Below are 24,779 nucleotides of genomic sequence, written 5' to 3' on the forward strand. Positions count from 1 at the left end.
GTGTCATCCGCATAGAGGTAAAATATATAGTGAAAACAAAAGTGGTCCTAAAACGGAACCTTGAGGAACACCGAAATATACAATTGATTTGTCAGAGGACAAACCATTCACAGAGACAAACTGATATCTTTCCGACAGATAAGATCTAAACCAGACCCGAACTTGTCCGTGTAGACCAATTTGGGTTTCCAATCTCTCCAAAAGAATGTGGTGATCGATGGTATCAAAAGCAGCACTCAGGTCTAGGAGCACGAGGACAGATGCAGAGCCTCGGTCTGACGCCATTAAAAGGTCATTTACCACCTTCACAAGTGCAGTCTCAGTGCTATGATGGGGTCTAAAATCAGACTGAAGCATTTCGTATACATTGTTTGTCTTCAGGAAGGCAGTGAGTTGCTGCGCAACAGCTTTTTCTAAATAAAAATGGTTTGACGGTTCGTCTGAGGGCATGGCTGGATTTCTTATAAGCATCCGGATTTGTGTCCCGCTCATTGAAAGCGGCACACTAACAAGCTCGGTGCGGATGTTGCCTGTAATCCATGGTCTCTTTTGGGATATTTACATACGGTCACTGTGGGGAGGACATTGTCAATGCACTTATTGATGAAACTGGTGGTATACTCCGCAATGCCGTTGGATGAATCACGGAACATATTCCAGTGTCTGCTAGCAAAACAGTCCTGTAGCGTACATTTGACCGAGTCACCTAAACGTTGCTTTATTTATTTGTCCAATTGGTAGTCTTGTCTCATCACTGCAACTCGGGAGAGGCGAAGGTCGAGAGTCGTGCGTCCTCCAAAACACAACATGCACTGCTTCTTGACACAACGCCTGCTTATAACGCAGAAGCCAGCTGCACTGATGTGTCATTGGGAACACTGAACACCTGGCGACCGTGTCAGCGAGCACTGCGCCCGGCCCACCACAGGAGTTGCTTGTGCATTATGAGACAAGGACATCCCTGCTAACCAGACCTTCTAACCTGGACCAATTGTGCACCGCCCCATGGTTCTCCCAGTCGTGACAGAGCCTGGATTTGAACCCAGAATCTCTAGTGGTACATCTAGCAGTGCCTTAGCCCACTGCGCCACTCAGAATGCCCTTACTGGTACTTCCTGCTTTAGTTTTTGTTTGTAAGCAGGAATCAGGAGGATAGAATTATGGTCAGATTTGCCAAAAAGGGGTTATTTCTGGGGTGGTGTGAGAAATAAAGGCAGAGGATATAATTTAAGACATTGATGGAGTGGTTGGTGCACGTCGACATCGACTGACCTGTATGGTGGCCCGAGAAAATAAGTTCACTTCATCCATGCTACTGTTCTTTGATGAAGAGTCTCTCCTTTTTGAGCTCCAGAGTGGCACAGCGGTCTAAGGCACTGCATTTGGGGCTAGAGGCATCACTACAGACCCTGGTTCAATTCCAGGCTGTATCACAACTCGAGTCCCATAGGGCAGCGCACAATTGGCCAAGCATCGTCCGGGTTAGCTGTCATTGCAAGTAAGAATTTGTTCATAACTGACTTCCCTAGTTAAATGAAGGTTATAAATAAATAAAAAATCATGAAGTTAGGATTCGAAAAGATAAGTGCTTTTTGGGGGTCTTTGTGATTTCACAGCTAAATCGGTTGAAGAAACCCTTTCGGTGAATGTATCTACAGCACAGGCCCCTGAGTATGTGTAGGGATTTATTTTGGAGTGGACTGTGATTGAAGAAGTGTGACGTGTTTTATTTTGTATGATTTCGTTTCACCCCATTCCCGAAATGTTAATTGTTTTATTTCTTATTCAATAAACCATCCAGCTAGTGGCGGTAATGCACATTCAACTCCAACCGCCGTGAAACCCCATCGAAGAAGAACAAGACAACCAGATACATTGTGTCAGTAACAACAGTTAAGGCTCACATACGAGTAGGGGATCTAGCTACCGTAGCTAGAGAAAACGAAACCCACCCGATTAGTCTTTGACAGGAACAGCAATGGTCAAGATCACTTTCCTGTCCGTCGCGGGTCAGAAATTCGAGAAGGAGGAGAATGATGGCGAAAAGACCGAAATTCTCATAACCCATCCGATGGTAAGTTAGTGATGCATTTTCGTTGTCGTTGAAACATGATATCGCTTTGTGTGCATTGCCCTTCGATAAAACAGCTAACTAGCGCTACCACCAATAATTATTTAGTCGCGCTCGGTGGGTTCGTCAAGCGTCTGCAGGGCATTTTACTTTAAATTTACCGGCACACTGAAGAACGCAGCAGGTGCTTTAGAACATTATTTTGAGGTCAGCAGCCATTGCCATTTGGCAGGAAATAAAACGATGCTGTGCGGCTAACAAGCTATTTGTGGAAATGTCGGCACTTTGCCAAATATCCGATTGAATGAACAAAGGGGCACTGCTAACATTACTATTGAACATAGTTAAGTGGATGTTCTTAGACAAATTAGCTTTATCAACATCAGTTATTTAGGCAAACGTTAGGCTATGAGAATTGAACGATAAATTATTAGCTGTAAGAATCTAAACCAAGGAGTATCAAGTTATTACTTTTGCTTTAAGCATAGACCTATAATGTTTGCTGTGGATTATGAAGAATTATCTCTTGGCAAATGTGAATGGATTACAAGAAAAGCATGTTTACCAAACACAGGCAGCAGACAAAATGGCAGATGGAGGTTAATACTGCTTGCCATGCAAGTTCATATTTCATAAGCAGCATCACTGTGCCATCAGGAGGCTACAGTTCTCAACTTGTGATGCAGTGGTTCTCGGAAAGATTCGCTCCCCATCATGCTGCAGTTTCAAATCCAATGAAATATGCTTTGCTTTTAGTCCGCCACTTGCAGACAGTAATGAGCTACAACTAAAGCCTTAGACGTGTATTTTATCAAAGGTTAGAAGGATGCATCTAAAACCAATTGTGGTGTATGTCTGCCTGTTTTTATCTCAAGGGGAAGTTGGCAGTTGCCTATTGGCCATTATCTTCTATAGCGTTTGTTGGAAATGTAGACAGACCATTGTCATGTTCTCAGTCCATGTAAGGCCCTCCTATCTCAATCAGTAGGAAAGGAGAATACTGGTAGCTATCTGCCTCTGTGGGGAGCACAGACACATGCATACATGCATACGCACAGACACCCACACACAGACAGTGAAAATGATGTGTAGTCTATCCCTTCGTCCTTGTGCATTTTATCTCCTAGTTTCTCCTTCAACACAGGTTGTCATAACACCAAGGTTTTTGGTTTGATCGTCTGTGAGCTGTTTTCATATGCAGGCAATAGCAATGTCAGAAGAATTTCACTCCAAGTACCAGCTAAGAATAACTTTATTTTTTGTTTCCTACGCTCAGAGCTCATCCTCCAGGATAAATGTACCTATCCACCCACGTAGTTGCACATATACGGTAGAAAGCCAACCAGTGACACGCTGCCAACACACCGGGGGAGCGTGTGGCAGGGGCAGATGGGGTGAGAGACTAGGGGTGGTGCCACATTACTAACCACTCTGTCATCCCTCTCTCTGCCACCCATGTTGCTGTTTCCCTGCTAAAACATGCAGATTTATTCCACCTACCAACTATAGCTGCAGGTTTCAGGATTCACTTTTGTAGTCATCTTTCTATCTAAGAGCATAAACATAATACTCCTAACCCAACCTGACTTAGTCTGCCCTGTCTTGATGTGACCATAGAATATCTGTGAAACACTAGCTGTGAGTATCCTTTTTACCTAGGGGGGTGATTAAGTAAGTAAGCCTTGGGCAAGAAAGCTTTGTCTGAGTTAGTTCATAGTGTGAGGCAGCTTGATGTAGAAGTACACACCCTGGACAGGACACTAGCCTGGTGTGATGTGTGTGTACTCATGTATGTGACCCTGTGTGTCTCCCTGTCAGGAGGATGATGAGGAGCTGGTTCTGCCTCTGCGCTCCCAGAGGTCTCCTCTGAACGGCCTATGTTGCCTGACCTCTGGCCTGGTGGTCTTCATGTCTGGCCTGGTGTTGGCCTCCATCTATGTCTATCGCTACTACTTCATACCCCAGGTACCTAGCATCTACATACAGTGTCTTAGTACAGTCACAGTATGAGACAACACTCTGATGATACCACTTAGGCCTATCCTCTATTGTCCTATCTTTTGATGTGGGATTTGTAAATGTGCTTCCTTTTGTAACTGCCTCTGTAACTGCCTCTGATGGTGTTGTTGTTATGATCTACATTGGAGATCAGAGTTTTCCATTTGGGTATCAGCACGTTGGTCTTTCTATCCCAGTCGGGGATCATGAAACATTTAATAATAGTCGAGGCTGTGATAATGAAGATGATAGTTAGTGATAGCCTTGCTAACGGTTCCCCTGGGCCTTGACTTAGATCCCAGAGGAGAGTCTGTTCCACTGCAGGGTTCGTTATGAGGACTCTGTGTACGCCCCTCTGAGAGGCAGACAGGAGCTGGAGGAGAACGTGGGCATCTACCTGGAAGACAACTATGAGCAGATCAGCGTGCCTGTGCCCCATTTTGGAGGAAGTGACCCTGCTGACATCATCCACGACTTTCACAGGGTGAGGAGGACCGAGCACATGCATACGCATACACACGCCTCTTGTAGGATGGAGAGTCAATCAGCCATGTTTTTGACATTTTTAATTAGTTTTCTCTATGTCACCAGGGACTGACAGCCTACCATGACATCGCTTTGGACAAATGCTATGTCATCGAGCTCAATACCACCATCGTCATGCCCCCACGGAACCTCTGGGAACTGCTGGTCAATGTTAAGGTAACATAAGTCCTCTCTGTCTCTCTGTCTCTGTCTGTCTGAGATACCATCTCTCATATTCCACAACCTATTATGTTCTCTCTTCCTTCTGTCCCTCTCTCTCTCTCCCCCTCTGTCCCTCTCAATTAAATTCACAGGGCTTTATTGGCATGGGAAACATATGTTCACATTGCCACAGTAAGTGAAATAGATGATAAACAAGTGAAATGAACAATAAAAAAGTAACAGTAAACATTACACTCACAGAAGATCCAAAGGCGTAGATACATTTCAATTGTCATAGTCTATATACAGTATTGTAATGATGTGCAAATAGTTAAAGTAGAAAAGGGAAAATAAATAAACATATGGGTTGTATTTACAATTGTGTTCTTCACTGGTTGCGCTTTTCTTGTGGCAACAGGTCACACATCTTGCTGTTGTAATGGCACACTGTGGAATCGATCAACATTGGATTTGTTTTCAAATTCTTTGTGGATCTGTGTAATCTGAGGGAAATATGTGTCTCTATGGTCATACATTTGGCAGGAGGTTAGGAAGTGCAGCTCAGTTTCCACCTCATTTTGTGGGCAGTGTGCACATAGCATGTCTTCTCTTGAGAGCCAGGTCTGCCTTTGGCTGCCTTTCTCAATTTTATTTTATTTTTTTATTTCACCATTATTTAACCAGGTAGGCAAGTTGAGAACAAGTTCTCATTTACAATTGCGACCTGGCCAAGATAAAGCAAAGCAGTTCGACAGATACAACGACACAGAGTTACACATGGAGTAAAACAAACATACAGTCAATAATACAGTATAAACAAGTCTATATACAATGTGAGCAAATGAGGTGAGAAGGGAGGTAATGGCAAAAAAGGCCATGGTGGCAAAGTAAATACAATATAGCAAGTAAAACACTGGAATGGTAGTTTTGCAATGGAAGAATGTGCAAAGTAGAAATAAAAATAATGGGGTGCAAAGGAGCAAAATAAATACATTAATTAAATACAGTTGGGAAAGAGGTAGTTGTTTGGGCTAAATTATAGGTGGGCTATGTACAGGTGCAGTAATCTGGAAGATGCTCTGACAGTTGGTGCTTAAAGCTAGTGAGGGAGATAAGTGTTTCCAGTTTCAGAGATTTTTGTAGTTCGTTCCAGTCATTGGCAGCAGAGAACTGGAAGGAGAGGCGGCCAAAGAAAGAATTGGTTTTGGGGGTGACGAGAGAGATATACCTGCTGGAGCGTGTGCTACAGGTGGGAGATGCTATGATGACCAGCGAGCTGAGATAAGGGGGGACTTTACCTAGCAGGGTCTTGTAGATGACATGGAGCCAGTGGGTTTGGCGACGAGTATGAAGCGAGGGCCAGCCAACGAGAGCGTACAGGTCGCAATGGTGGGTAGTATATGGGGCTTTGGTGACAAAACAGATTGCACTGTGATAGACTGCATCCATTTTGTTGAGTAGGGTATTGGAGGCTATTTTGTAAATGACATCGCCAAAGTCGAGGATTGGTAGGATGGTCAGTTTTACAAGGGTATGTTTGGCAGCATGAGTGAAGGATGCTTTGTTGCGAAATAGGAAGCCAATTCTAGATTTAACTTTGGATTGGAGATGTTTGATATGGGTCTGGAAGGAGAGTTTACAGTCTAACCAGACACCTAAGTATTTGTAGTTGTCCACGTATTCTAAGTCAGAGCCGTCCAGAGTAGTGATGTTGGACAGGCGGGTAGGTGCAGGTAGCGATCGGTTGAAGAGCATGCATTTAGTTTTACTTGTATTTAAGAGCAATTGGAGGCCACGATAGGAGAGTTGTATGGCATTGAAGCTTGCCTGGAGGGTTGTTAACACAGTGTCCAAAGAAGGGCCGGAAGTATACAGAATGGTGTCGTCTGCGTAGAGGTGGATCAGAGACTCACCAGCAGCAAGAGCGACCTCATTGATGTATACAGAGAAGAGTCGGTCCAAGAATTGAACCCTGTGGCACCCCCATAGAGACTGCCAGAGGTCCGGACAGCAGACCCTCCGATTTGACACACTGAACTCTATCTGAGAAGTAGTTGGTGAACCAGGCGAGGCAATCATTTGAGAAACCAAGGCTGTCGAGTCTGCCGATGAGGATGTGGTGATTGAGAGTCGAAAGCCTTGGCCAGATCAATGAATACGGCTGCACATTAATGTTTCTTATCGATGGCGGTTAAGATATCGTTTAGGACCTTGAGCATGGCTGTGGTGCACCCATGACCAGCTCTGAAAACAGATTGCATAGCAGAGAAGGTATGGTGAGATTCGAAATGGTCGGTAATCTGTTTGTTGACTTGGCTTTCGAAGACCTTAGAAAGGCATGGTAGGATAGATATAGGTCTGTAGCAGTCTGGGTCAAGAGTGCCCCCCCCCCCCCTTTGAAGAGGGGGATGACCGCAGCTGCTTTCCAATCTTTGGGAATCTCAGACGACACGAAAGACAGTTTGAACAGGCTAGTAATAGGGGTGGCAACAATTTTGGCAGATAATTTTAGAAAGAAAGGGTCCAGATTGTCTAGCCCGGCTGATTTGTAGGGGTCCAGATTTTTCAGCTCTTTCAGAACATCAGCTGAATGGATTTGGGAGAAGGAGAAATGGGGAAGGCTTGGGCGAGGTGCAGTGCTGTTGACCGGGGTAGGAGTAGCCAGGTGGAAAGCATGGCCAGCCGTAGAAAAATGCTTATTGAAATTCTCAACTATGGTGGATTTATCAGTGGTAACAGTGTTTCCTATCTTCAGTGCAGTGGGCAGCTGGGAGGAGGTGTTCTTATTCTCCATGGACTTTACAGTGTCCCAGAACTTTTTTGAGTTAGTGTTGCAGGAAGCAAATCTCTGCTTGAAAAGCTATCCTTGGCTTTTCTAACTGCCTGTGTATAACGGTTTCTAGCTTCCCTGAACAGCTGCATATCACGGGGGCTGTTCGATGCTAATGCAGAACGCCATAGGATGTTTTTGTGTTGGTTAAGGGCAGTCAGGTCTGGGGAGAACCAAGGGCTATATCTGTTCCTGGTTCTAAATTTCTTGAATGGGGCATGTTTATTTAAGATGGTTAGGAAGGCATTTTTTAAAAATATCCAGGCATCCTCTACTGACGGGATGAGATCAATATCCTTCCAGGATACCCCGGCCAGGTCGATTAGAAAGGCCTGCTCGCTGAAGTGTTTCAGGGAGCGTTTTACAGTGATGAGTGGAGGTCGTTTGACCGCTGACCCATTACGGATGCAGGCAATGAGGCAGTGATCGCTGAGATCTTGTTTGAAGACAGCAGAGGTGTATTTAGAGGGGAAGTTGGTTAGGATGATATCTATGAGGGTGCCCGTGTTTAAGGCTTTGGGGAGGTACCTGGTAGGTTCATTGATAATTTGTGTGAGATTGAGGGCATCAAGTTTAGATTGTAGGATGGCTGGGGTGTTAAGCATGTTCCAGTTTAGGGGCAATCAGTTCACATATGGTGTCCAGAGCACAGCTGGGGGCAGAGGGTGGTCTATAGCAGGCGGCAATGGTGAGAGACTTGTTTTTAGAGAGGTGGATTTTTAAAAGTAGAAGTTCAAATTGTTTGGGTACAGACCTGGATAGTAGGACAGAACTCTGCAGGCTATCTTTGCAGTAGATTGCAACACCGCCCCCTTTGGCAGTTCTATCTTGTCTGAAAATGTTGTAGTTTGGAATTAAAATTTCTGAATTTTTGGTGGTCTTCCTAAGCCAGGATTCAGACACAGCTAGAACATCCGGGTTGGCAGAGTGTGCTAAAGCAGTGAATAGAACAAACTTAGGGAGGAGGCTTCTAATGTTAACATGCATGAAACCAAGGCTATTACGGTTACAGAAGTCATCAAAAGAGAGCGCCTGGGGAATAGGAGTGGAGCTAGGCACTGCAGGGCCTGGATTCACCTCTACATCGCCAGAGTAACATAGGAGGAGAAGAATAAGGGTGCGGCTAAAAGCAATAAGAATTGTTCGTCTGGAACAGAGAGTAAAATGAGGTTTCTGGGGGCGATAAAATAGCATCAAGGTAAAATGTACAGACAAAGGTATGGTAGGATGTGAATACAGTGGAGGTAAACCTAGGTATTGAGTGATGAAGAGAGAGATATTGTCTCTAGAAACATAATTGAAACCAGGAGAAGTCATGTGTGGGTGGTGGAACTAATAAGTTGGATAAGGTATAGTTAGCAGGACTAGAGGCTCTACAGTGAAATAAGCCAATAAACACTAACCAGAACAGCAATGGACAAGACATATTGACATTAAGGAGAGGCATCCTTAGTCGAGTGATCAAAAGGGTCCAGTGAGTGGAGAGGTTGGTTGGGGGTCACGGCGATTTAGACAGCTAGCCAGGACATCTGTAGCAAGCTAGCATAGGATGGAGGTCTGTTGTTAGCCACCTCTTGCGTTCCGTCAGTAGATTAGTGGGGTTCCGTGTGGTAGAGGGGATTAATCCAAATCACACAACAAAAAAATAAAAACTATAGTTATAGAGGCCCAAGAAGAAACATAATAATAATAATAAAAATAAATAAATTGTCCGATTGTCTATTCTGAGAGCAGCCGGTAAGACAGCTAACGGTTAGCAGGCCGCAGATGGGCGTTCAGGTAACGTCGCGACGGAGGAGCCAGCCGGATCTCCTTCGGGTAGATAACGTCGGCAGTCCAGTTGTGAAGGCCCGGTGGGGCTCCGCGTAGGCAGTAAAACGGGTCCGGATAGGTGACTGCAGCCCGGGAGTGATTGACGGAGCTCAGGAGTGATTGACGGAGCTGGCTAGCTCCGGAGTAATTGATGTTTGCTCCGAAATCGGCGAAAGCAGATAGTCACACGGATAGCAGCTAGCTAGCTGTGAGATCCGGGTATGAATGTCCAGAGAGCAGTTGAAATCCAGGGACATGCGAGAGAAAAATTGGTCCGGTATGTTCTGTTCCGAGCCGCGCCGTACAAAACTGGCGATAGATTTTCGAGCTAAAGGATAGCTGATGACCACAAACCGTGGTTAGCTGAATACTAACGATTTGCCAGTAAAGAAGCTAACTAGCTTCTGGGATAGCTTCTGGCTAGCTCCTGGCTAGTTTCTGGCTAGCTTCTTGGAGGATTGCAGATTTGAGGTAAATAATACTTATTTATAAATATAAATTGGTGAGGCGGGTTGCAGGAGAGTGTTTTGAAGATGAGTTGATGGAAAATAAAATAAAATGTACGTGAAAAAAGTTGTAAATATATATATATATATACAGGGCACGACAAGACGAGGACAAAAGACGTCTGAACTGCCTTGCCATCTCGGACTAGCAAGGCTATGCTCACCGAGTCTGTACATAGTCAAAGCTTTCCTTATTTTGGGTCAGTCACAGTGGTCAGGTATTCTGCCACTGTGTACTCTCTGTTTAGGGCCAAAGAACATTCTAGCTTGCTCTGTTTTTTTTGCTAAATCTTTCAAGTAATTATCTTTTTGTTTTCTCATGATTTGGTTGGGTCTAATTGTGTTGCTGTCCTGGGGCTCTGTGGGTTCTGTTTGTGTTTGTGAACAGAGCCCCAGGACCAGCTTGCTTAGGGGACTCTTCTCCAGGTTCATCTCTCTGTAGGTGATGGCTTTGTTATGGAAGGTTTGGGAATCGCTTTGTTTTAGGTGGTTGAAGAATATAACGTCTCTTTTCTGGATTTTGATCATTAGTGGGTATTGGCCTAATTCTGCTCTGCATGCATTATTTGGTGTTCTATGTTGTACACGGAGGATATTTTTGCAGAATTCTGCATGTGGAGTGTCCATTTGGTGTTTCTCATTTTGTGAATTCTTTGTTGGTGAGTGGACCCCAGACCTCACAACCATAAAGGGCAATGGGTTCTATAACTGAATCAAGTATTTTTTTAGTCAGATCCTACTTGGTATGTCGAATTGTATGCTCCTTTTGAGGGCCCTTCTTGCCTTGTCTCTCAGATTATTCACAGCTTTGTGGAAGTTACCTGTGGTGAGGTAGGTAGAGGTGTGTATAGTTTCTTTGTGTGCTCTATGGCAACAGTGTCTAGATGGAATTTGAATTTGTGGTCCTATGAACTGGACCTTTTTTGGAACACAATTTTTTGTCTTACTGAGATTTACTGTCAGGCCCAGGTCTGACAGAATCTGTGCAGAAGATCTAGTTGCTGCTGTAGGCCCTCCTGGGTTGGACAGAAGTACCAGATCATCAGCAAACAGTAGACATTTGACTTCAGATTCTAGTAGGGTGAGGCCGTGGGCTGCAGACTGTTCTAGTGGCCTCGCCAATTCGTTGATATACAGTGCCTTCGGAAAGTATTCAGACCCCTTGACTTTTTCAACATTTTGTTACGTTACAGCCTTATTCTAAAATGCTCCATAATGACAATGTGAAAAGTTTATTTTCTTTTGTTGTAAGGTCTCACAGTTGACAGTGCATGTCAGAGCAAAAACCTAGCCATGAGGTTGAAGGAATTGTCTGTAGTGCTCCGAGACAGGATTGTGCCGAGGATCTGGGGAAGGGTACCAAAACATTTCTGCAGCATTGAAGGTCTCCAAGAACACAGTGGCCTCCATCATTCTTAATGAGAAGATTGGAACCACCAAGACTCTGTCTGGCCAAACTGAACAATCCGGGGAGAAGGGCCTTGGTCAGGGAGGTGACCAAGAACCCGATGGTCATTCTGACAGAGCTCTGCAGTTCCTTTGTGGAGATGGGAGAACCTTCCAGAAGGACAACCATCTCTGCAGCACTCCACAAATCAAGCCTTTATGGTAGAGTGGCCAGACTGAAGCCACTCTTCAGTAAAAGGCACATGACAACCTGCTTGTAGTTTACCAAAAGGCACCTAAAGGACTCTCTGACCACGAGAAACAAGATTCTGTGGTCGGATGAAACCAAGATTGACCTCTGACCTGAATGCCGAGCGTCATGTCTGGAGGAAACCTGGCACCATCCCTATGGCATGATGGTGGTAGCAGGTTCACCTTCTAACAGGACAACAACCCTAAGCACACTGTCAAGACAAAGCAGAAGTGGCTTCGGGACAAGTCTCTGAATGTCCTTGATTGGCCCAGCCAGAGCCCAGACTTGAACCCGTTCGAACATTTCTGGAGTGCAGCGACACTATCCAACCTGACAGTGCTTGAGAGGATCTGCAGAGAAGAATGGGAGAAACTCATACCCAAGAAGACTCAATGCTTATGTAAATGTGATATTTCAGTTTTATTTTTTATAAATTAGCAAACATTTCTAAAAACCTGTTTGCTTTGTCATTATGGTGTATTGTGTGTAGAATGGTGGCACTTTTTTCAAAGCAATGTTTGAACAAGGCTGTAACAAAATGGGGAAAACATCAAGGGTTCTGAATACTTTCCGAAGGCCCTGTATATATGTGACTCACCACCTGGATTCGGTCTTATGTAGCAAAATGTGGAATGGTGTTTCCTACATTGGATAAAAGTAGAGACTCAGATCTACAAAATAGTATATCATAGACTGCATTTGAGGAACAATGGGAAAGTAATTCTGCTTTGAAAGTTGATTAACTTGTCAACTCACTTTTGAGAAAATGGCCTTTGAATGTTTTGGTATCTAGTGAAGAGCTCTTTGTCTAAAACCATTCAGCATCGTTCACACCCTCTTTAGCTTTAGCCCCACCCATCTCTAATGATAGCTAGTTAAACGACAATGAACAAATTGCCAACAATGCCACATTGATGGGAGCTAACCAACCAGGTGCAATGCTAGCTAGCTAACATTAGGCTCTAACTTGGAAAGCAAACAGCTTTGGGAAATTAATAATAATGTCTGCTAGTTAGCCAACCAACTACCATTAGCTTAAGACATATAACGTAAACTCGTACATCGCCTTGGTCCGTACAATTGCCCTTTTTTTTAGCGCCCCAAAAGTGTAATACTTCCAGATCAACTGTAATGTCAATACCAGTGTAAAGCACAATTTCTCCCCTTTCCAACAGAATCAATTACATGACCTAAACGCTGCCCGTTTCTGCATAATTCAAGCAGACAATGAGCCCGTCGGGTCTTTTTAAAAATGGCAGGTGTGGAAGCAAAACTAATGTGTGATAGTGAGAAGGAGAGATGTGTGGGAAAATTGCTTTTTTTTCACTCGATCTGTCCAACTTATCACCTTATCGCCTCTAAAATGTAAATAAAACACTATAAAGAGTTTATATAAAGATATTACATACCTATTTGAAGGTTTGTGTTGAATTGGGTTTTTGGGCGGTGCTAAAGTGACCTTAGAAGTTAACAGCGGCTTTGAGAATGATGATCACATGCAAAGATTATGAAAAAATGACTAGGTACCCCCCTTACCCTCGTCAATGTCCATTTCTTGTTTTTAAAGGATGATAGAAGTGCTACACCTGGTGGAGAGCGATTGTAAGACAGAAATAGTTGCTCTATGCGTGCTGTACGTTACGACATGACACGTCAAGATGTAAAGGAGGGTCAGTTTTTTTCAACTTTTCTCCAATACTATAGAGCCATTACCATGTCGATCAACGCTTGAATAGAAACCTAGTTCACACCCCTGATTTTGACGTCAACACAGTCGCTACCGCCCCATTTAGTTTTCGTTGTAGCCTCGTTTGAATGTTGCCTTTGCGCACATTTGTTTGAGATCACACACATAACGTTAGCTAACGACCCAGACAGTTAATGTTATCTAGTTAAACAACAATGAACAAAGTGCCAACAATGCCACCGTGCTGGGAGCTAACCAACCAGGTACAATATTAGCTAGCTTTAACTAGAAAAGCACACTGCTCTGGTAAGGTCTATCTATCTATACCTGTTGTATTCATTTACATTACATTTAAGTCATTTAGCAGACGCTCTTATCCAGAGCGACTCAACGCATGTTGACAAAACGCATGTTGACAAAAATGTGATTTGAAAAACGATTGGAGTAGTGGTTTATCCATCTCCGTTTTGGATAGATAACTTTTCGTGTTGTTTAAGTGTAACCACTACTGGGGAAGTTGGAACGGTCAATAGATTCTTCAGTTACATTTAGCTGATTTCTGACGTGCTGTTCCTTCTTTTTCCGTTGTGTATTTCAATATTGTTTTAGTGATTCACCATAGTGAAGGCGTAGGCTCAGGTTTTCTGGGTCTCTGTTTTTGGTTGGATAGGTTTCTGAATCTCATTCTTAGGTTTATACATTGTTCATCAAATATTTGTCATTGTTGTTAATGTTCTTAGGCTGTCCTCTTGAAATTGTTAGATTTGATAGGAAAGCTGAGAGGTCAAATATACTGTTTAGGTTTTCCACTGGTAAGTTTACACCTTCACTATTACAGTGAAATGTTTTGTCCAGGAAGTTGTCTGAAAGTGATTGAATTCGTTGTTTTTTTAGTAGGTTTCTATACCACTTTCCTTCCATCTATAGCATTTCTTAATATTGTGCAGTTCCTTTGGCTTTGATGCCTCATGATTGAGTATTGCTCTGTTCAGTAGACTGATCTTGCTGTGATCTGGTAGAGGTGTCAGTGGGCTGACTGTGAATGCTCTGAGAGATTGGGTTGAGGTCAGTGATAAAGTAATTTACAGTACTACTGCCAAGGGATGAGTTATCTGTGTACCTACCATAGGAGTCTCCTTGAAGCCTACCATTGACTATGTACAGACCCAGTGTGTGACAGAGCTGACAGGAGTTGTGACCTGTTTTGTCATAGTTGTGTGTAGGGGGGCATATTTGGGAGGGAATGCTGTCACCTCCAGGTAGGTGTTTGTCCCCCTGTGTGTTGAGGGTGTCAGGTTCTTGTCCAGTTCTGTCATTTAGGTTACCACAGACTAGTACATGTCCCTGGGTCTGGAAATGGTTTATCTCCCCCTCTAGGATGGGCAAACATGTCTTCATTAAAGTATGGGGTATCGATTGGGGGGATATAGGTAGCACACACAATGAAATGTTTCTCTTTTGAGATTAATTTCTAGCCAAATGTAAAATGTTCCTGTTTTTACTAATTTTACTTAGTCTCTTCCCTGTTTCACACCTGGTAGTTTGGTGGGTGGGACTACCAACTCTCTGTAACCTAGGGGGCAACCAGTGGGTCCATTTCCTCTATACCATGTTTGTTGTAGGATGACGATATCTTTATTTCCAATTTCTTTGAAGTCTGGGTTCTTTCTCTCCTGTCCCTTCTCTTTTTCTCTTTCTGAATTCTAACCCTGTTACCTCCCTCTCTCTGTCTTTTAGAAGGGGACGTACCTTCCCCAGACCTACATTATCCAGGAGGAGATGGTTGTGACGGGGAAGGTTCATAACATGCGCCAGCTGGGGCCCTTCATCTACCGCCTGTGTAACGGCAAGGACACATACCGCCTGAAGCGCCACGCCCGCAGACGTAGGTTGGGGAGGGTGATGGGGAGGTTCAGAGCCTTGTATAGGGTTGTGGGAGTCGCTCAGGGTCTGAATGGTCCACCTACAGTGCCTTGCAAAAGTATTCATCCCCCTTGGCATTTTTCCTATTTTGTTGCATTACAAATTTAAATGGATTTTTATTTAGATTTCATGTAATGGACATACACAAAATAGGCCAAATTGGTGAAGTGAAAAAAATACAAAATACTTGTTTAAAAACATGTAAGATCTGGTGCAACCAATTACCTTCAAAAGTCACATAATTAGTTAAAGTCTGTGTGTCACATGATGTCAGTATATATACACCTGTTCCAAACGGCCCCAGAGTCTCCAACACCACTAAGCAAGGGGCACCACCAAGCAAGCGCCACCATGAAGACCAAGGAGCTCTCCATACAGGTCAGGGACAAAGTTGTGGAGACGTACAGATAAGGATTGAGTTATAAAACAATATCAGACACTTTGAACATCCCACATAGCACCTTTTAAATCCTTTAAATAAAAAAATGAAGAATATGGCAACACAACAAACCTGCCAAGACGGCCGCCCATCAAATCTCACAGACCAGGCAAGGAGGGAATTAATCAGAGAGGCAACAAAGAGACAAAAGATAACCCCAAAGCTCCATGGTGGAGATTGGAGTATCTGTCCATAGGACCACTTTAAGCCATACACTCCACAGAGTTGGGCTTTAAGGAAGGGAAGAGTAGGCATAAAAAAAGTAATTGCTTAAAGAAAAAAAGAAGCAACCATGTTTGGTGTTCGCCAAGAGGCATGTGGGAGACTCCCCAAACATATGGAAGAAGGATCTCTGGTCAGATGAGACTAAAATTGAGCTTTTTGACCATCAAGGAAAACCCTATGTCTGGCGCAAATCCAACACCTCATCACCATGAGAACACCATCCCCACAGTGAAGCATATTGGTGGCAGCATCATGCTGTGGGGATGTTTTTCATCGGCAGGGACTGGGAAACTGGTCAGACTTGAAGGAATGATGAATGGCGCTAAATACGGGGAAATTCTTGAGGGAAACCTGTTTTCACTCTTCCAGAGATTTGAGGCTGGGTCGGCGGTTCACCTTCCAGCAAGACAATGACCCGAAGCATACTGCTAAAGCAACACTCGAGTGGTTTAAGGGGAAACATTTAAATGTATTGGAATGGCCTAGTCAAAGCCCAGACTTCAATCCAATTGAGAGTCTGTGATATGACTTGGATTGCTGTACACCAACTTGAAGGAGATGGAGCAGTTTTGCCTTGAAGAATGGGCACAAATTCCAGTGGCTAGATGTGCCAAGCTTATAGAGACACCCCAAAGAGACTTGCAGCTGTAATTGCTGCAAAAGGTGGCTCTACAAAGTATTGACTTGGTTGGTGAATAGTAGAGGTCGACCGATTTTATGATTTTTCAACACCCATACCGATTATTGGTGGACCAAAAAAAGCAGACGTCGTTTTTTGTTTTACATAAAATAATAATAATAAAAATAGTAATAATGACAATTACTACAATACTGAATGAACTTATTTTAACTTAATATAATACATCAATAAAATCTATTTAGCCACAAATAATTTAAATAATGCAAAAACAAAATGTTGGAGAAGAAAGTAAAAGTGCAATATGTGCCATATAAGAAAGCTAACGTTTAAGTTCCTTGCTCAGAACATGAGAACATATGAAAGCTGGTGGTTCCATTTAACATGAGTCTTCAATAGTCCCAGGTAAGAAGTTTTAGGTTGTAGTTATAGGAATTATAGGACTATTTCTCTCTCTACCATTTGTATTTCATATGCAGTACCTTTTTGACTATTGGATGTTCTTATAGGCACTTTAGTATTGCCAGTGTAACAGTATAGCTTCCGTCTCTCTCCTCGCCCCTACTTGGGCTCGATCCAGGAACACATCGACAACAGCCACCCTCGAAGCAGCGTTACCCATGCAGAGCAAGGAGAATAACTACTCCAAGTTTCAGAGCGAGTGACGTTTGCAATGCTATTAGCGCTCACCCCGCTAACTAGCTAGCCATTTCACATCGGTTACACAAGCCTAATCTTGGGAGTTGATGGGCTTGAAGTCATAAACAGCGCAATGCTTGAAGCACAGCAAAGAGCTGTTGGCAAAACGCACAAAAGTGCTGTTTGAATGAATGCTTACGAGCCTGCTGGTGCCTACCATCACTCAGTCAGACTGCTCTATCAAATCCTAGACTTAGTTATAACATGATAACACACAGAAATAAGAGCCTTAGGTCATTAATATGGTCGAATCCGGAAACTATAATCTCGAAAACAAGATGTTTATTCTTTCAGTGAAATATGGAACCTTTCCATATTTTATCTTAACGGGTGGCATCCATAAGTCTAAATATTGCTGTTACATTGCGCAACCTTTTATGTTATGTCATAATAATGTAAAAGTCTGGCAAATTAGGCTGCCCAAACTGTTGCATATACACTGACTCTGTGTGCAAGGAACTCAAGAGAAGTGACACAATTTCACCTGGTTAATATTGCCTGCTAACCTGGATTTATTTTAGCTAAATATGCAGGTTTAAAATATATACTTCTATGTATTGATTTTAAGAAAGGCATTGATGTTTATGGTTAGGTAGACATTGGAGCAAGGACAGTCCTTTTTCGCTAATACGCACCACATAGATTATATGCAACGCAGGACACGCTAGATACATTTGTAATCTCATCAACCGTGTGTAGTTAACTAGTGATTGATTGATTGTTTTTTTATAAGTTTAATGCTAGCAAGCAGCTTACCTTGGCTTACTGCATTCGCGTAACAGGCAGGCTCCACGTGGAGTGCAATGAGAGGCAGGTGGTTAGAGCGTTGGACTAGTTAACTGTAAGGTTGCAAGATTGAATCCCCGAGCTGACAAGGTAAAAATCTGTCGTTCTGCCCCTGAACAAGGCAGTTAACCCACCGTTCCTAGGCCCTCATTGAAAATAAGAATGTGTTCTTAACTGACTTGCCAAGTTAAATAAAGATTAAATAAAGGTGTAAAAAATGTTTTTTAATCAAAACCTGAAATCGGCCCTAATTAATCGGCCAATCCGATTAATCGGTTGACCTTTAGTGAATAGTTATGCACGCTCATGTTTACAGTTTTTTTTGTGTTATTTCTTGTTTCACAATAAAAAAAACGTTGCGTCTTCAAAGTGGTAGGCATGTTGTGTAAATCAAATGATACAAACCCCCAAAAAAGACATTTTAATTCCAGGTTAAGTCAACAAAATAGGAAAAATGCCAAGGGGGTGAATACTTTCGCACGCCACTGTATTCTCTTGTCTAATAAAATTCTTTCACTGTCTGACTTGTAGGCATCAACAAACGGGAAGTGGCGAACTGCCATCGCATCCGCCACTTTGAGAACACGTTTGTGGTTGAGACGGTCATCTGTGATGGAGCGTAAACTGTCATGAATGTCGGGCACGACACCCTAAGGCACAGCCACCTCTCTAGCCACTGTAGCGCATCCCTGTGTAGATATTTTGAATTACGTTTCAGCTGCACTTTAACTATGGTTTTGTTCCTTTGTTGATATGTTTTACTGTCTCTTTAAAATATAAAAAACACGGTTAATTTTTGTAATTGTCAGTAGTGATGTTTTCCTTGTGTTTCCTGGCTGCAATAATACATGTTTTTCTCTGTGATTTACCTTGGATGAAGTAGTTTCATGTAGCAGAACCCCTAAGCCTATTATGACGGGGGGGGAACTGTGTGACGCCTCGGTTGTCTGGGAAGACAACCATTTCCATGTGTTGTCAATGTGAGTGTAATTGATTTCCCTGCTCTTGAAATTACTGTTCGTCCCTGTTAGTTTTGTAATAGGACCCTGTGCTAAGGCAAGAAATCCTGTTCCTCAGCAAACACCCGACCTAATGTTGTGCAGCATCGCTTTCTCTTGATCTTTGTCTCAGTGTTTGTCACTGCACCCCTCTTGCTTCTCTCTTTCACCTGGTCTGTCTTCTTCTTTAGCTCAGTCACCCTACCAGACTAAAGTTTTTTTTTTTTTAAATGTGAATGTCAGTTTAAGGACCAGTGTCCCTACAAAGTGAGGTAGACAAATTAGCCATTATTAGTCTGCATGTTTGCACCTGCATTGTAAGTAAAGTCTAGAATCATGTACATGACATACTTGCTCTTCACTTACTGTGTGCAGTTATATGTAATATTATACCAGATTATTTCTATCCAAGCTGCCCTTGCCCCTGTGAAAGCATAAAAGAAAGTTGCTCCCCCCTTTTCCATATGAAAGCATCAAAGAAAGTTGCTTCCACCATTTTAATGCCCCTCTTATCACCTCTTCATTATTTGGTCTTTCTTTCTGGGGAGGTTGAGCCTCTCCCACTTAATTTGCACTCTTTATCGATGCTTCTGTGAGTCATTCTTGTAGAATTCTGTCTTGATTTTCCCCCTCTGCATGTGTGTTTTCTCTGTAAGGAAAAACTGCGCTGTTAGAATCTTTTATAAGAGCATGTTTAAAGCCTTGGTCCAGAGTCAGAGACTGGACTAAAGTATTTACTGCTGTAAGGGAGCTTATATCTGTTAATCTATACCTTAGACTGGTCTGTATATTTTGTCTGCGGGTGAAGTCTTCTCTGTGAATAAAATAGTTAAACACCCGGGTGCTTTTGTTCTTTCTAAATAAGTGATAGTTGTTACTATATTGTGGGCATCATTGGGACATTTCGCTGTCCCGGTTCTCTTTGGTTCTGTGTATGTGCCACCAGCCTTGTTTCATTGTCTGCAGGTAACGGATCATATCCTTAAGTGTCAGTGGGTGAAAATGTGAAACCAGACTGTCCTACAGTATGTAGGTTTAAGTGGACAGCTGTGGTATGATATGAGGTGTCTTTTAGTAAGGTAAAGTGTAAACAAATCTCATGCACTGACCTGTTTGGGCATAGTGGGAAAGTATGTTATTTTCAGACAGTTAATTGAGCTGTGTGACCTAGTTTTTATACATGGAAAAAGAGGACATGAGGAAAAGGAGATCTTAGTAGGTCCCAGCTAACTTCTACATGTCACTCCCCTTAGGGCAGCACAAGATGTAGAGCCTTTTAGACCACATATTTCACATAGCCTATATCCAGTCAACATATATTGCTTGATTAGAGTTTTCTTAGGCCCAAAGGCATTGTCTTTTGTAAGATATGGCCTTTCGCAGATACCTTTTCTGATGGTTGAGGGATAACCGTTGCAAAGGAGTGACCCCACCTGTTGGAAGACAATGGCTCAAAGGATCAATTTATTTGCATGCCATCATTACACTGGCTTTCCTGTACTAAACTCCATAGTGAATCCTTATTTATAGTCTGTCTGTCATATATCGTGGACACAGATGCCCCTCCATGTGGCAGGGCTCTGAGCTTTTGGCTGGTTGCTGCTGCTTGCCTGGCTCCTCAGCCAGGATCCTCATGAATTATCAACAAATTCACATGACTGTCTGATGTTTGAACCACTCAACAGTGGGAGATGTTGGGCACCCGGCCCTACATGTGGATGAAAGCAGAATTGAAAGCCTTAGTTATTGTCAGTACTTTTGGAAAAGGGACTGTAGTCGAACAAAACCTACATTCAGTAAATGTCAATGACTTCAGTCTTATTAACGATCAAAATCACGAAGATACGGTTGTAAAGTGTTTATTAAATAAAACTATTATATGAGCACATCTTAAAAGTACAGATGGGTGCAATTCAACTTACAGAAGAAGAGATGAACTGTTACAAAACAAGAAAACAAATGCCCTTTGGTAAAATAGAATTGAACATTTTAACTATAAATTGTGTAATATTTAGGAACACATGTTGACGCAGTTACCTCAAACTATCTTCACCGGTAGTCGTTTCTCACTGTGTCCTCCCTAATCTACTTTCATGTGATCTGGCCAGTGAAACCTCTATGTCAGAACGCTCTTTCGTCTTCCAGAAAGCATCTAAAGAGAAGTAGTACAACAGTGGATCTAGACAACAGTTGATGCTGGCCAGACAGAACATGGGCATGATAGCCTGCTTGATTTTTAGCATCAGCATGATGGAGGAGGGCAGGAAGAAGACAATAAACATCAGAAGGTTGATGGTGAAGATCAGCATGACATTCATCTTATTGTTGACCATGGCAGCATCGCTGAGGTGCCTGTGTAGCGTCCAGGACACCATGGTGGTGGAGACCACATTGACCCCCAGCATGGCGAACACCAGCCCAAACTGCACGTAACCAGCTATCTGCACATTCAAGGCACATTCTTGAGTAAACTCAAAGCATTTGTCAGTGGCATTACAGCTCTTCATCTGACTGATGAAGTAGAGGGCCTCTGGGATGTTGACTGCCACAATCAGGACCCAGATGAAGACACAGGCCCTCCAGGCATTGGTGGTGGTGCGGATGTGGCGGGTTCTTAGAGGGTAGACCACAGCCAGCAGCCTGTCCAGGCCAATGAATGTGATGAAGACGGCGCTGGAGCGGATGTTGTTGCGGAACAGCATGGTGGTGGCCGTGCAGGCCTGGATGCCCAGGGGCCAGTTGCCTGTGGTGTAGAAGAAGACCCGGGTGGGCAGGGAGAGCACCAGCAGCAGGTCTGACAGAGCCAGGTGGCTCATGAAGACCGCGCTGGAGGATTTAAGGCCGTGGCGGCGTAGCAGAATCCACAGTGACACAGCGTTGAGCGGCAGGCCCAGCACCATCACACAGCCGTACACCGCGGCAGAGACTGTATACACTGCACTCACACAACTCAGCTCCGGAGTGCTGTCCTCTAAGGTATCGTTGGTGTTGTTCATGGTGCTGTACTGTATCTCTGCTCCTTTTAAGACAGACGCAGCTGTGTGTGTCTGTGCGTGTGAACTGAAAAGAGACAGAAACCACGACAAACCAGCAACTCAGTGCTCTGGTTTCCACTTCCTAGCAGAGCGGTCTGTATGAAGGTTGAGCTGTTCTTAACTCTGTTTTTGAAATAACAGTGTTGAAATAGGTGTTGAAACAGGAAGTGAGGGTACTTTTTTCCTTCTCACCAAGGGCCTCCCATTCTATCTGCTAATCTGTTTGAAGACTCTTGATAACATTAATTCTTTCTGAGTAACAAGTTCAAATGAGTCACCCAGTAAAATACTACTTGAGTAAAAGTCTAAAAGTAGTTGGTTTTAAATATACCTAAGTATGAAAAGTACATGCAATTGCTCAAATATACTTAAGTACAAGTAAAAGTACAAGTAAAAGTGTAAATCATTTAATTCCTTATATTAAGCAAACCAGACGGCAGCATTTTCTTGTGTTTTCAATTTACGGATTTCCAGAGGCACACAACACTCAGACATAATTTAGAAACGAAACATTTGTGTTTGTGAGTTCACCAGATCATAGGTAGTATTTTATTTTCTTTAGGAATGCAGTGAAGTAAAAGTAGTCAAAAATATAAATAGTATAGTAAAGTACAGATACCCCAAAAAACGACTTACTGTAAGTAGTACTTTAAAGTAATTTTACTAACGTACTTTAACCCACTGCTAGATTGAGAGTGGGTGGATTACATCTGAGCAGTCCATATCTGATCAATGTATAATTATGTATATGCTTCAATTCAGTATGAATAAATTACAAGACTCATTGTTGTAAATCCCATGCCTTTTGTTGATCAGATTAGTTAAGAGTTAGATATGCCCTCTGAGATATTCTGTGGAACCTCTATGGATCTCAGCCTCCTAAAGGGCAATACTTGAATGAGGTCACAGGTGTGATGAGTGAGAATACAACGGAACATTAACTTGAAGGTTGGATGATTGATTTGAAAATATGTTGGCCAGTGTTGGCTTCTGAGAACATGAAATATACTTATTCATGTCACTGATGGAGTGCTGAGGTTTAGAGGGTCTACACCAGAAGTTAATGGTTTTAGGAGGAAGGTATATACAGTCGTGGCCAAAAGTTTTGAGAATTACACAAATATTAAATGCCACAAAGTTTGCTGCTTCAGTGTCTTTAGATATTTTTGTCAGATGTTACTATGGAATACTGAAGTATAATTCTAAGCATTTCATAAGTGTTAAAGGCTTTTATTGACAATTACACTAAGTTGATGCAAAGAGTCAATATTTGCAGTGTTGACCCTTCTTTTTCAAGACCTCTGTAATCCACCCTGGCATGCTGTCAGTTAACTTCTGGGCCACATCCTGACTGATGGCAGCCAATTCTTGCATAATCAATGCTTGGAGTTTGTCAGAATTTGTGGGGTTTTGTTTATCCACCCGCCTCTTGACAATTGACCACAAGTTCTCAATGGGATTAAGGTCTGGGGTGTTTCCTGGCCATGGACCCAAAATATTGATGTTTTGTTCCCCGAGCCACTTAGTTATCACTTTTGCCTTATGGCAAGGTTCTCCATCATGCTGGAAAAAGCATTCTTCGTCACCAAACTGTTCCTGGATGGTTGGGAGAAGTTGCTCTCGGAGGATGTGTTGGTACCATTCTTTATTCATGGCTGTGTTCTTAGGCAAAATTGTGAGTGAGCCCACTCCCTTGGCTGAGAAGCAACCATACATGAATGGTCTCGGGATGCTTTACTGTTGGCATGACACAGGCCTGATGGTAGCGCTCACCTTGTCCTCAGCAGTCCAATCCCTGTACCTTTTGCAGAATATCAGTCTGTCCCTGATGTTGTTCCTGGAGAGAAGTGGCTTCTTTGCTGCCCTTCTTGACACCAGGCCATCCTCCAAAAGTCTTTGCCTCACTGTGCATGCAAATGCTCTCACACCTGCCCGCTGCCATTCCTGAGCAAGCTCTGTACTGGTGGTGCTCCGATCCCGCAGCTGAATTAACTTTAGGAGACAGTCCTGGCGATTGTGTCATTCTCAAAACCTTTGGCCACCACAGTGTCCGATTTCAAATATGCTTTACAGCAAAAGCACCACAAACGATTATGTTAGATCACCACATAGCCACAGAAAAACACAGCCATTTTTCCAGCCAAAGATTAATCATCTTCATCAGATGACACTCATAGGACTTCATGTTACACAATACATGTACAGCGGGGCAAAAAAGTATTTAGTCAGTGTCGTAGATAATTGTTTCAGAAATATAATACTGTCTATAGAAATATAATACTCTCAGAAGAACTTTTGAATTCAATGTAGACTTTAATACAAGTTATTAAAAGCCGTGCTGGTCCGCGGAATAGCCGCCGCTTCTTAACACATTCTCTGCTTTTATACATACACAGCACCTGTGCACATCACATATGCAAACAAAGCCACTCCCCCTTAGTATCTGCTTTTGGTTACAACGATGGCAGAACTCTTTCCATGTTCTAAAAATAATGTATGTACTGCATGCTTATGTTTTACGTGTTAGTCATCAGTTATCTTGCCTACATCTTTCTTCCTGTATCCTGCTGACCACAGCACGTTCAGCTGTCATGAATGCACGTATGGTCTTGGTTAATGTATTCCTACAGAAATAGAGTATGGTCTGGGTGTCATATGGCCTGGATATCATCTTCTCTTAATGTGCATGTCCTTGCTACTTCAGCCTAGCAGCCAAACCTATCTACATGCAATGCTGAGCTTTTCTCAATGGTTCGCTCCAACATCAGCCTCCAATTGTGCAAGTTCTCCCACTTAAAAATATGAGA

The 24,779-nt window shown here is 43.0% G+C and overlaps 2 protein-coding genes across 2 annotated transcripts; one reads left to right on the plus strand and one right to left on the minus strand.

The window, feature by feature from the left end:
- The first annotated feature begins 1,575 nt into the window (after positions 1 to 1,575).
- LOC118372232 (integral membrane protein 2C-like) lies at positions 1,576 to 19,775 on the plus strand. The gene is made up of 6 exons (XM_035758042.1): positions 1,576 to 2,074; positions 3,890 to 4,036; positions 4,365 to 4,553; positions 4,661 to 4,771; positions 14,968 to 15,115; positions 18,471 to 19,775. Exons 1-6 carry the CDS (start codon positions 1,979 to 1,981, stop codon positions 18,560 to 18,562), a joined length of 783 nt encoding a protein of 260 aa, XP_035613935.1. The 5' UTR covers positions 1,576 to 1,978; the 3' UTR covers positions 18,563 to 19,775.
- Positions 19,776 to 20,780: 1,005 nt separating this feature from the next.
- Positions 20,781 to 22,071, minus strand: lpar5b (lysophosphatidic acid receptor 5b). The gene has a single exon (XM_035758037.1). The coding sequence runs from the start codon at positions 21,931 to 21,933 to the stop codon at positions 21,004 to 21,006; it is 930 nt and encodes a 309-aa protein (XP_035613930.1). The 5' UTR covers positions 21,934 to 22,071; the 3' UTR covers positions 20,781 to 21,003.
- Positions 22,072 to 24,779: the final 2,708 nt, after the last annotated feature.

The sequence above is a fragment of the Oncorhynchus keta genome, chromosome 18 (assembly GCF_023373465.1).
Source record: "Oncorhynchus keta strain PuntledgeMale-10-30-2019 chromosome 18, Oket_V2, whole genome shotgun sequence".
Lineage (NCBI taxonomy): Eukaryota > Metazoa > Chordata > Actinopteri > Salmoniformes > Salmonidae > Oncorhynchus > Oncorhynchus keta.

Excerpts from the sequence above, each read along its gene's own strand:
- LOC118372232 (XM_035758042.1), top strand. The coding sequence starts at position 1,979 with ATGGTCAAGATCACTTTCCTGTCCGTCGCGGGTCAGAAATTCGAGAAG. Across the intron at positions 2,075-3,889 it reads TTCTCATAACCCATCCGATG|GAGGATGATGAGGAGCTGGT; the intron begins GTAAGTTAGTGA and ends TCTCCCTGTCAG. Across the intron at positions 15,116-18,470 it reads GAAGCGCCACGCCCGCAGAC|GCATCAACAAACGGGAAGTG; the intron begins GTAGGTTGGGGA and ends TCTGACTTGTAG.
- lpar5b (XM_035758037.1), bottom strand. The coding sequence starts at position 21,933 with ATGAACAACACCAACGATACCTTAGAGGACAGCACTCCGGAGCTGAGT.